A 12,823-nucleotide genomic window follows, 5' to 3' on the forward strand; every position below is an offset into this window, starting at 1 on the left:
TGGGTTGCAAAGGACAGATGGGTAAAGAAGCCTGAGTAGAAGCTACTGAGAAAGAGAAGCAAACTAGATGGCCAAAAAAAAAAAAAAAAAGGATGGTACAAATAATTGGCAAGGGTTTCAGTGATAATTAAAGCACCTGATTCTGAGTTAAGCACTTCATGTTCACTCTTTCAGTGTTCATTCACAGTGACTGCTGTGCCACAATGTGAACACTGAGTATCATACCACAAGCCTTCAGATGGTTAATAGTATCACGAATCCCACTTTATAAGATGAGGAAATTAAAGCTTAGACAGGTTAAGAAGTAACTGAGTCATAACAGAATAAAAAGGGCAGCGAGTAACAAGAAGGTTGCCAATACCCCATTGTCATATAAGCCTCCAGATTAGGAGGAAGGCTAATAAAATCTCAGCTGAGATAAGGTGGTAGAGGGAACTCTTGTAAAATGGCAGATAAAGATTTATGACACATTTTAAAAATTTACTCAACCAATATGTGCCAGTTTAAGCAGGCAAGATTCTGCAATAAAGACAGCCATACTGCTTGTTCTTGTACAGCTTACAGGTCAGTGAAGGAAGCAAACATTTGGAGGGGATGAGCACACTGTGCAACAGGGACATGGAAGGGCACCTTGTCCAGCCTACAGAGGTTTATGGGGGAAGGAAAAAGTCACGTGCAAGGTTTGAAGGCCAGAAAAGACAAGATATACTGTGGGGAGTAAAAGTAATTCAGCGCAACTGCAGCAGAAAACAAAGGAAGATACCACTGACTTTACTCATAACAGACCCTTTGCTCACAGGGCCTTAACACAGGAACAGAAGTGGGTCAAATGGCACCTGGACTGAAGGGCTAACTGGAGTTAGTAATATATGTGAATTTTATAGGACTAAACGGTCCCAAGATCTGCAACAGAGGGTTACTATAATGTACGACCGAGAACTCATGCCATCGGGCAGTGTGTGGCCTTATGAACAGAGAAGTGGCCAGCAGGCAAGTTGTTAAGGCTCCCATTCCAGGAGGATCTGATAGGTTAGCTTTTTCTCTTTCTCCCTTCTCTCCCTCTCTCCCTGCCCGCCCCTTCAATCTATTACAAAGTCATCCTATTTGTTGGCAATAACATCTTATATCTATAGGGCAGAGTATTACTAAAGTGCTGACCAATGGATCTTCTCCCTGAAGCCACACTACGCAGAAAGTGAAACATCAAAATCAGCTTATTTTGGAGAGACTGGAATAGAAGAGACACTAACATGAACTAATACATTTAGTCACACCACACTCATAGCATTTTTAACAAAAATACTGATTTATGTACACACACAAATATAAAAACATATATATATATGGCACATACCTTTTAAAAATTTCTTTTACACATATATTGTTTTATACAAATGCACAATATGTCACGTTCTGTAAGGGTCTACTGCAGTTTTGCCAGCCTTGCCCTTTTTAACTGGTTCTTGGCTCCTTTACTCCCTCTCTCCAATCATACTCCAGAAAGATTCACACTAATGATTAGTATATATATGCATTCTTCTATGTTTTCCTCCCACGTTCATATAAGCATATAAAACACATATGTATACAGGCACATGTATAGGGACTGATGAGACTTTTTAAAAATAACGAAATTATGAAAAGTAATCCTTTCCTCACTTAATAATACATCTCACAGAAATCCCTGAAATTCATACAATCTTAATGTATTCTTTTTAATACCTGCATGAAGGGCAATTTAAAAATTATCCTTCCACTGTTTTTTATCCTATGCAGACTGATGAAAAAAATCCTTTTCATAGATCCACACACATTACTTTTTATCATTTCAATTTTCCAATTTTATATCCTTATTATAAATGTGTTCAAAAGCATCAGAGCGCGAACATTAGAGTCTCGTAGAGAAATGGAAATAAAAACAAAAATAAACAAATGGTGCCTAATTAAATTAAATTTACAAGCTTTTGCACAGCAAAGGAAACCATAAACAAAATGAAAAGACTGGGAGAAAATATTTGCTATATCCTGCATCTTGCTACAGACAAGGAGTTAGTTTCCAAAATATGTAAGCAGCTCATATAATTCAATGATAAAAAAACAAACTACCCAATCAAAAAATGGGCCAAAGACCTAAATAGACATTTCTCCAAAGAAGACATACAGGTGGCCAGTAGGCACATGAAGAGATTCTCAACACTGCTGGTTATTAAAGGAGTGCAAATCAAAGTAACAATGAGATATCAACTCCCATGGGTCAGAATGGACATCATTAAAAGTCCACAAATAATAATTGCTAAAGAGGGTGTGAGAAAAGGAAACCCTCCTACATTGTTGGTGGGAATGTAAACTGGTGCAGCCACTAGGCTAAACAACATGGAGATTTCTTTAAAAACTAAAAATGGAGTTATCATATGATCTTGCAATCCCACTCCTGAGCATATATCTGGAGAAAACCGTAGGATGTGGTATATATACATAATGAAAGACTGCTGCTGCTGCTGCGTCACTTCAGTCATGTCCAACTCTATGCGACCCCAGAGACGGCAGCCCACCAGGCTCCCCTGTTCCTGGGATTCTCCAGGCAAGAACACTGGAGTGGGTTGCCATTTCCTTCACCAATGCACGAAAGTGAAAAGTGAAAGGGAAGTCGCTCAGTTGTGTCCGACTCTCAGCGACCCCATGGACTGCAGCCTACCAGGCTCCTCTGTCCATGGGATTTTCCAGGCAAGAGTATTGGAGTGGGGTGCCAGTGCCTTCTCCGAAATGAAAGACTACTCAGTCATAAAAAAGAATGAAATAATGTCACTTGCAGCAACATCAATGGACCCACAGATTATCATACTAAGTGAAGTAAGTCAGATAAGAGAAAGACAAATATCATATACCACTTATATATGGAATCTTAAAAAATAATGTAAATGAACTCACTTACAAAGCAAAAACAGACTCATAGACATAGAAAACAAACTTATGGTTACCAAATGGGATAGCAAGGGGAAGTTGGGGGATGAATTAGGAGCTTGGGATTAATATATACACAGTACTATATAGAAAATAAACAAGGACCTATTGCATAGCACAGAGAACTATATTTAATATCTTTTAATAACCTATAATGGAAAAGAATCTGAAAAACAATGCACATACATACACACACACAGAAAACTGAATCATTTTGCTATATACCTGAAACAACACAAGATGGTAAATTAATTACACTTCAATTTTAAAAGATCTTAAAGAATTAATTGATATAATAAAAGAAAGCACAATAGAGCATTGTTGTACATGAATTCATGCTTCGTGTAAACGGTATTATACCACATATATTCTTTTGCAATTTTCTTGAAATAATGTTTAAGGTTTATCTTTATTGATATACACAAACAGTTCATGTATTTTTATAGATGTGTAGCATTTTTGCTATTTTTCTTCTGTTTTAATTATAATTTTTTTTCATCCTATTTATTTACAGTTTTTACTAGGAACAACTCCTGAACTTGATCAACTGCCTTTTCAACATCCACTGGTTCTACAGTACCTATTTCTCAGCTTTATTTTGTGCATGATGTTGACATATTTCCCCAAAATTGAATTATTTTTGCATTTTTAGAGTAAATCCTACTTTTGTTTATTCTAGCTTCACTTCTGAATTTACTACTACCCTAACCAGAATTTTTTTATCTATTGTTCCAAATGAAATTACAGTTTTTTTTCTTTGTACTTTATCTGTATCAGAATTTGGCATTAATGAAAGGCTGCTGGCTTCTTTAAAAGATTTTCAGAGTTTCTCACCTTTACCTATATTGGATTATTTACACAACACTGGATTTATCTTTTTTTTTAATAAGGCAAAATTCAACTCTGAATGCACGTTTCTAGTCAATTTTTAATAACTTTTTTAGTCTCTTAAAAAAATTAACTTGAAGGTTCTCTACATCTTGGGGTAATTTTGCCAGGAAAACATTAATTTACTCTATTTTTTTTTTGCCACAGTTTGGCATGTAACAGTCTCTAAGAATTCTTTTGGTATATCCCATATCTGTTTATATCTCCTTTCTCATTCCTTGTATTTTTTATATACAAGGAGTCAAGGCTTATGAACTACCTATTTTATTGTTTTGTTTTAAAGGACCAGCATTTACCCCTTCTACGGAGAAGGCGATGGAAAATCCCATGGTCGGAGGAGCCTGGTGGGCTGCAGTCCCTGGGGTCGCAAAGAGTTGGACACGAGCGACTTCCCTTTCACTTTTCACTTTCATGCATCAGAGAAGGAAATGGCAACCCACTCCAGTGTTCTTGCCTGGAGAATCCCAGGGACGGGGGAGCCTGGTGGGCTGCCGTCTATGGGGTTACACAGAGTCGGACACAACTGATGTGACTTAGCCACTTAGCCACCCCTTCTAAATTTTTTTTGTTCATTTCATTAATTTCTGCTTTTCATTTTTCTACTTCCAAACTTCTTTTTTTTGTTCTTTTTCTAATTTCTTCTAAGTGCCAAGTTCCTTCATTGTCTTTCTTTTTTAATAATGGAAAATTTTAGATTGTAAGTTTTTATCTGAGTAAAGGATTTAACATATTTTTGTAGGAAAGTCTCCTTTCCTTTCCACATAGTTTGAAGTTCCTTTTTTGATTTCTTTGATCCACCAGATATCCGATAGTGTTGCACAATTTCAACAGGATTTTCCAACTGGTATAATGTTTAGCATAGAGCAACATCTTTTTTTTTTTTTTTTAATTTTAAAGCATATGCTTAAATAGTAATACACAACTCATGACATAGCTGAATCCCAAGAGGCCATGCATAATGTAAGTCAACTTTTTCAAGCCAATTAAGTGCCAAAAGAAATAACATTTTAAATGATGAAGAAATTTGTCTTAATTTCCTTAAAGTTGGAATAAAAGATATGTAAATTTTCAAAGAAGCCTGTAAGAATTGATGTTGCTGAAATAATACTGTACTAACACTTAGTCTCAGTTTTCCTCTTAGCTTTCTACAGTATTTTCTAAAGTGTCCTACACAGCAAGATGGGGAAGAAAAGTGGAAATGAGTCTGGAGTTATCTACATTCAATCAATTACCCCCTTAGAGACCTGCACATATGTTAGCACGTTAAAAGCTCTGAGATGTCTTGCCTACCTTTGGTTAACTAAGCATTTCCTAAATGTATTTGATTACCTCATTCTTGTGCCAATTAACACCTCTTGATTCTCTTTGAGAAATGCAAGACAAGAAAATAGATATTCCTTGGAGAGAAAGACAATGTAATTAAATTCTGCCTTCTCTGGGTTATTCACAGCTGGGGTTCAGTAAATGTTTGCTGAATGACTCGGTAGCAGAGGAGATGTGATACAGCAACAGGAGATATCAAAGTGTCCACTGCAGCTGTTCTCAGTATGGTTATACAGAAGTAGAGTTCTCTTAGTAAGAAGTACTCAATATTTTACATCAAAATACAAATTTTCTTTTCTATTTTACAAATGTAAATGAAAATTCCTAAGACGCTGGCCCTGCACACATCCATGTATCAAAACCTAACACCCTGAGAAGGCCAACAAAACCCAACAAAAATAATACTGCAGTTGCAGTACGTAAATGTATACGCATACATACATACAGGGCTTCCCTGGTGGCTCAGACGGTAAAGAATCCGCCTGCAATGCGGAGGCCTGGGTTTGAGCCCTAGGTTGGGAAGATCCCCTGGAGAAGGGAATGACAATCCACTCCAGTATTCTTGCCTGGAGAATCCCCATGGACAGATGAGCCTGGTGGGCTACAGTCCATGGGGTCGCAAAGAGTTGGGCATGACAGAGCAACCAAGACACATATATTCACACACCATCATCACCATCTACCTGGATTCCCTCGTCTACTGTGCAAAATGTTAGAGGCTAACAACTTAGGGTATTCAGATCAGAGGATGCTCAGAGAAGCAAAAGGAAAAACTTGCCAATCATTCCACTGTGCATACTAAACTATGACAAGTGGGACTGCATACTTTTGGTTCCTATTTTTTTAGTTTTATGATTCAGTCATTATCATTTCAGTCATAAACTATACAGTGAACTAGGTAAGGCCAAAAAGCCTCAGAATTGTAAAAATAATCTAAATTTATTTAGCCATAGAACTTCTAATTTCAGAAACTGAGACATGAAATTTTACACTTGTAGTAGCTGCCTACAGAATTCTGATTTTGTTTGGGGCAACAATGAACGCACAACCAAAGGGATAAATCATAATTGATCTATGCTAGTCATGGATTTCCTGCTCTCCTTGGTCAGGTAACTTCCTTGCCAGGCTTCTCTGTAACTAGAGCTAAAGCTATATACATGACCCACCCACGTAGCCAGTGAGCAAAAGGAATCTGCTGGAAGGAGTCTATGAAAGATTGTTCTTTCAAACATAAAAAGAAAGTCACACTAGAAGGTACTTTGTCCCCATCTCATCTTTTTTGCCTAGAACACTGGTGTGGGGAAAATCATGCCTGGGGCTGAAGCCATCACCCTTAAACCATGAGGTGACAATGAAAAGCTTAAGAAACTAACACATAAAGGATAACAGACTGGGAGGACAATAAGATCCTGGATTCTTTGATAACACTACAGAGCCAACTGAACGAAGTCTGAACCAACCTATTTCCAGGCTTATTGTTAATCAGTTAATAATAGATATCTTTACGGTTTGGGGCTTCCCTGGTGTCTCAGAAGGTAAGGAATCAAAGGTAAGGAATCTGCCCAGAATGCGGGAGACCCAGGTTCAATCCCTGGGTCGGAAAGATCCCCTGGAGAAGGGAATGGCTACTGGCTCCAGTATTCTTGCCTGGATAACTCCATGGACAGAGGAGCCTGGCAGCGTACAGTCCACAGGGTCACAGAGTCGGACATGACTGAGTGACTAACGTTTTCACACTCATCCTTATGGTTTAAGCTCTTGTTGGTTGAATATAGTGTCACTTCAGCCAACTGCTTCTTAACTGACACAGCAGTGTCCTATGTTTTGGTACTGTAATAGAGATTATAAACTATTTAATATTTCAGAATTTAAGATTTTAGAAAAGCAATAGGAAAAGTGAGACATTCAACATTTCACTGCATGAAATGTCACAGTTAAATTGCTTTTACAAGCATGAAATGTTTTGTTAACATTAAACAATAGAATAAAAAATTTAACAAGACAAATAATAGGAAAAATCGATCCATACCCGTACCTTTCCGTGTGTTCTCCGTCACATCTACCCCAAACTGGATAATGTCACCGGAAAGAATTTCACATGGTGGACTTTCTTCAGAGCCTCGACTCAATCTCTGGCTATTTATAAAGGTACCATTACTACTTTTAGTGTCTTGAAGATAAAACTGCAAAAATAAAATTTAAAAAAAGAGCCAAAGATTAATAGTAATAATTTCAAACCTACTTTAAAAAAAAGTACTTCCAACTTTGCAAACTACTACAGGTGAATTTTCCCCCCCCTATCAATTCAAATTGCTTATTTCAGCTATTTATTCCATTATATATAAAACCAGAACTTTAAAAGTGGGAGATTTAAAATCCACTGGGACAAAATGGTATATCACTTCAGAAAACAGTTTATAAGGTCCTCAAAATGTTAGAATGTAAAGCTAGCATATGACCCTTCAATTCCACTCTGAGGTATATACTGAAGAGAACTGAAAACACATGTCCTCACAAAAACTTGTACACAAATGTTCACAGCAGTATTATTCATTAGAGCCAAAAAAATGGAACCCAAATGTCCATCAACTGATGAATAGGAAAATAAAATGTAGTACATCCATATGAATTAATTATTTGGCAATAAAAAGTAATGAAGTACTGATTTATGTTATAACATGAATGAACTTTTAAACATTAAGCTAAGTAAAAGAAATCAGTCACAAAAGACATATGAAATTCAATTTATATGAAATATCCAGAATAAGCAAATCCACAGAGAGAAAAAGCACATTAGTGGTTGCAAGGGGTTGAGGTGTCAGGGCAGAGGAGGGGAGGGGTGGGGTGGGGTGAATAACTGCTAATGGGTGTAACGTTTCATTTTGGGGTGATTAAAAGGTTCTAAAGTTAGATAGTGGTGATGGTTGTACAACTCTCTGAATTGTTCATTTTAAAAGTCTGAATTTATGGCATATAAATTATATCTCAATAAAACATCTTTTGAAAGATTATTATACAAAACTCTAATTTTATCTTCCTATCTCACTTTGACTTTGTAACTCTGCTGCTATAATTTCTGGGTTAAATCAAAGGAAGTGTTATTTACTCCACAGGCAAGGACAATTGGTAGTAGGTAACACCTGTATGAACAGCTATTAGTGAACTGACATACTTGGTATCAGGACCGACATGTCTTCAGTAAATTCTTTGTGATAAACAGATTGAAGACACGAGAAACTAAAATACTGGAATCAACTGTGAAGGTGTCACTTTCTAGCTCCACTAAACTTGCCTTTCATCACTTGGGTGATCCCCCGTCTCTACAAAGGGAAGGGACAGCAGGAGGCACAGGAAGCCTACCTATTTATCACCTATCTATCCCCAAAGAAATTATTAACAATTGGGATCACACACAACAGACTTACTAGGAAGAGAACAACCAATAAAAAAAGATGTACCTTTCTTTTTGCATTTTTCTACACTCTCCAGCCCTGCTTATTCTAGCAACACATTTTCACTGAATTCCTTCCTAAAGAAGAAAGGAAAGAAGAAAACTAATATTTATTAAAATACATGTTGTACCACCAGGCCCTCATTTAACCTTAACGTTAAAGCTATGATATAGATATTATTTCCATTTATATATGAGAAAAGTAGGGCACAGGCAAGTATCTTTCCAAAGGTCACAGAGCTACTGGAAGACAGAAGCAAGGATTTATATAACAGAATCAAAAGGGACATTTTTTCCCCCATTACTTCATACTGACCTTCATGTTTCATTTATCCTTCACTCCTCCCATAAAACCCTCTTCCAAAATGAAACACAACAAAAGAATAAGCGATTTGCAGAAAATATGAAAATGACATTTCTTTTCATTAATTCCTAGGCGACAATTTAAAGGCCACCAGGCTGGCTATAAATGACTTATTCTGTTTATAATTCAAGAGAGACCAACTGTTACTTTGGCTAGCAGTTTATATATTTAATTACAGGCCATTAGGAAAGAAAATTGTGTTGATATTTTACAAGTCCATTTGAAATTTAAAGGCTTAACATTTCACACCAGAGAGATAAGCATAGGCAACATGCTCAAGAAGGGACAATGATCCTCAAGATTTTTTCCACACTGGAACATACTCTTAAACATTGTATAAACCAACTTGTTTTTTTGTTTTTTAAATAGATATATTCTTGGGCAATGTGGCAATATCTGAATTCTGGTTTGGTCATTTTCAGTTGTATGTGCCTTGGCAAGCCATATAAGGGGATTATAGATTTACAGTGGTTTTCAAACTTCAAATTCTGATCCATTATTGTGTTACTAATGGATAAGATGGCTGGATAGCATCACTGACTCAGTGGACATGAATTTGAGCCAACTCTGGAAGATAGTGAAGGACAGGGAAGCCTGGTGTGCTGCAGTCCATGGGGTTGCAAAGAGTCGGACACAACTTAGGGATTGAACAACAATAATGTGTTACTAAGTCAATTTATTGGGCTGTGACTAGTGGTTTAAACAAAAAAAATTAAGAGAACAGAAGTAAGAATATATGAAATGAGGTTCAGTACTGTTTAGCAAGCTTTACTTGAAAAACAAAAAAATGTGTGTGTTTTTCTGTACACATTCGCACACATATATCTCAACACTTCATATTTGTAGCTCTTAACTCTAAAACCATAAATTTTCAAATTAAAAGAATTTAATCAATATTAACCCAGGTTCTTTACATTCTAACATGTCTATTATTATGTCCAAAGCATACCCATAGTACCTTTGACATCCAGTTAGCTTGAAAACACCATTTACATTAGTTGCTCACTGTTCCTCTGCTCTCAATCTGCTAACAGCTTCCAAACGTCTTGTAATAAAGTTCAAAGTTCTTACCATTACAGCCAATAAAACCCCATACGACCTGGCTTGTGGTTCCCTCTCCGATCTCATTAACTCCCACTATTTTCCCCACCAACCTCCATTCATGCCCCAGAGCCTCTGCACTTGGGCATAGCTAGACAGCAATAGTTTACTTCCCTGCAGAAATATTTATATTGATTTACCCTTCTCCCCTTGGTGGTGTGAAAAATTGATATTAAAAATGTTTCTGCACCTTCAATGAAACAATCTGCCACTATTCAGTTTACACTGTACAAAAGCTATTCATTCTATTTATTATCAGGTTAGGTAGGTATAGGACTTCCCTTGTGGCTCAGTTGGTAAAGAATCCGCCTGCAATGTGGGAGACCTGGGTTCGATCCCTGGGTTGGGAAGATCCCCTGGGGAAGGGAAAGGCTACCCACTCCAGTATTCTGGCCTGGAGAATTCCATGGACTGTATAGTCCACAGGGTTGCAGAGTTGGACATGACTGAGCGACTTTCACACTTTCACTAGGTAGGTGTAAAAAAGTCAAGAGACTGGGAAGTGACTATGTTTGCAAGGGACTGGGAAGTGACGATGCTAACAGTCCCTGGATGTACTTCCCCTGGTAGGTATGTCAATTGGTCCTTTATCACTTTCCAACCAGAAATTACTTTCTCCTCTATGCTGATACCTTTTTCCATCAGGCTTTTTTTTTTTTTTCCCCTCCCATTTTATTTTACTACGCTGGGAAAAAAAAATCCTATTGAAGCTTTAACCATCTTTATTTCCTAGTAGCCTAAGGAATGCCCAATCCGTCTCTAGTGTTTGCATTAGCCACTGGGCATTCACTTTGATGTTCAGCAGGTGTCTCAGGAGCTCTGAATTTATAAAACCCTCCATAGCTTGTGGCCAAAGTCCATCTCCCACTGTTTTCAAACAGGCTTTATCCTCAATTAACCCCATGCCTTCCCCTGAATTAAAGTTAAGCTCCCCCACATCAGGCATTGATGGCGATCCTTAAACTGAAAGGCTGTCTTCGCCCTATCAGTCACTCTTTCCTGTTTCTCATTTATTATGATTACTTTCAAAGACACAAGCACAGCACTTCACAGGTTGCATAATTTGCTCTTTGGTCTTCAGAAAGTTTCTGCTGTTCATTCCGTAAGCAAACATGTTCTGTACCATTTGCAACTTCACCTCAATGTGTAAATGCTTTCATTTCCACTATAATGATAAACTGCTTCTTTCTAGCCTTCTCTAAGTTGACAGGTTTTCCAGTATCCAACTACCAACAGATTTTTTAAGGTTTCAGAACGAAGCACAAACACAGGAGACAGGTCATCAGCGAGAGGCCAGAAATTCCAAGTCCATACAGGGAAATTTTAAAATATGAATGCAGAGTGGATCCTGGACTCTTGGTGGCAGATACTACACTACAGATTTTTTTAATGTACTTGAATCACCACCTAAAATCAAAAAGAGTGACTAAGACAGCAAAACCAAAATACCATGGAGAACATATACAACAACAAGTGGAAATTATCCATATGAAACTCAAAATAAAAGTGGGAAAAAGCATCAACAGTTACGAGACCTGCATGAAATCAGCATCTGTGCATGAGGATGCATACAGAAGCAATGGACATTTGAAGGACTTGAGTACCTCAGAATAGTCACTGTCTACTCACTGGATAATATGATAGCCAATTTGAAAAGAGAATCTGAAAATGGGAAAAGTTTAGCCCAATCCGCTAACAAGTGAGTGTGAGGTAATTTCTGAAAAAGGATGGAGCAGTCCGAGTCATATAAATTCTTAAAACCAACCTACCAACCAAAGTTGCATTCCAGGATAGGGCTTTCCCTCAAAAGCTGTAGGGTTTGGAACCAAAACTGAGCACGGTAGAGACAACAGAGACAGGAAAGGAAGATCCAGGTAAAAGTAGAAAAGGGGAAAGGAAGCTATTATATTTTTGAACAGTTTACAAGAACAACAGAAGAGGGAGCTCTGTGACATTAGAAAAGTTATCCTGAATCATGACTCCCTTCTCTAAGTTCAGGAAAACAAACTTTACATAAAAATGAGTAACAGAAAAATATCAGTGTCTCATCTCATAGCTATTTTAAGAAAAAACAATAAAAAGCAAACAACACTCCCTACACATAATGAGAGACATACCTTGGGAACAGATCAAAATTACACTATTTCAGAACAAGCTAAAAGACATTAAGAAAGTAACTCAAGGCATGGAAAAGAAATATAAATTATAATTACAAAACTGTAGGAAAGAACTCAAAAAAGAAACAGGAAAAAAGGGGAATCATTTCAGGAATGAGTACAAAATTAGGACATGAGTAACTAAGTAATACCTGACCTGCCTCTTGAGAAATCTGTATGCAGGTCAGGAAGCAACAGTTAGAACTGAACATGGAACAACAGACTGGTTCCAAATAGGAAAAGGAGTACGTCAAGGCTGTATATTGTCACCCTGCTTACTTAACTTCTATGCAGAGTACATCATGAGAAATCTCTGGATGAAGCACAAGCTGGAATCAAGATTGCTGGGAGAAATATACCATAACCTCAGATATGCAGATGACACCACCCTTATGGCAGAAAGTGAAGAGGAACTAAAAAGCCTCTTGATGAGTGAAAGAGGAGAGTGAAAAAGTTGGCTTAAAACTCAACATTCAGAAAACAAAGATCATGGCATCTGGTCCCATCACTTCACGGCAAATAGCAGGAGAAACAGTGGAAACAGTGTCAGACTTTATATTTTTGGGCTCCAAAATCACT

The 12,823-nt window shown here is 37.3% G+C and overlaps 1 protein-coding gene across 33 annotated transcripts in view; it reads right to left on the reverse strand.

Moving 5' to 3' along the window:
• SLMAP (sarcolemma associated protein) overlaps positions 1-12,823 on the reverse strand; it is a 152,434-nt gene that overhangs the window by 78,738 nt on the left and 60,873 nt on the right. For 21 of the 33 annotated variants that reach the window (XM_061396563.1, XM_061396554.1, XM_061396560.1 and 18 more), the window contains exon 2: positions 7,208-7,355. In XM_061396563.1, the coding sequence (XP_061252547.1) occupies positions 7,208-7,355 (148 nt within the window). Of the gene's footprint in view, positions 1-7,201; positions 7,356-12,823 lie in introns of all 33 variants that reach the window. The other 12 variants (XM_061396559.1, XM_061396553.1, XM_061396542.1 and 9 more) reach the window with 1 other exon arrangement.

Source organism: Bos javanicus, chromosome 22 (genome assembly GCF_032452875.1).
Source record: "Bos javanicus breed banteng chromosome 22, ARS-OSU_banteng_1.0, whole genome shotgun sequence".
Taxonomy (NCBI): Eukaryota; Metazoa; Chordata; class Mammalia; order Artiodactyla; family Bovidae; genus Bos; species Bos javanicus.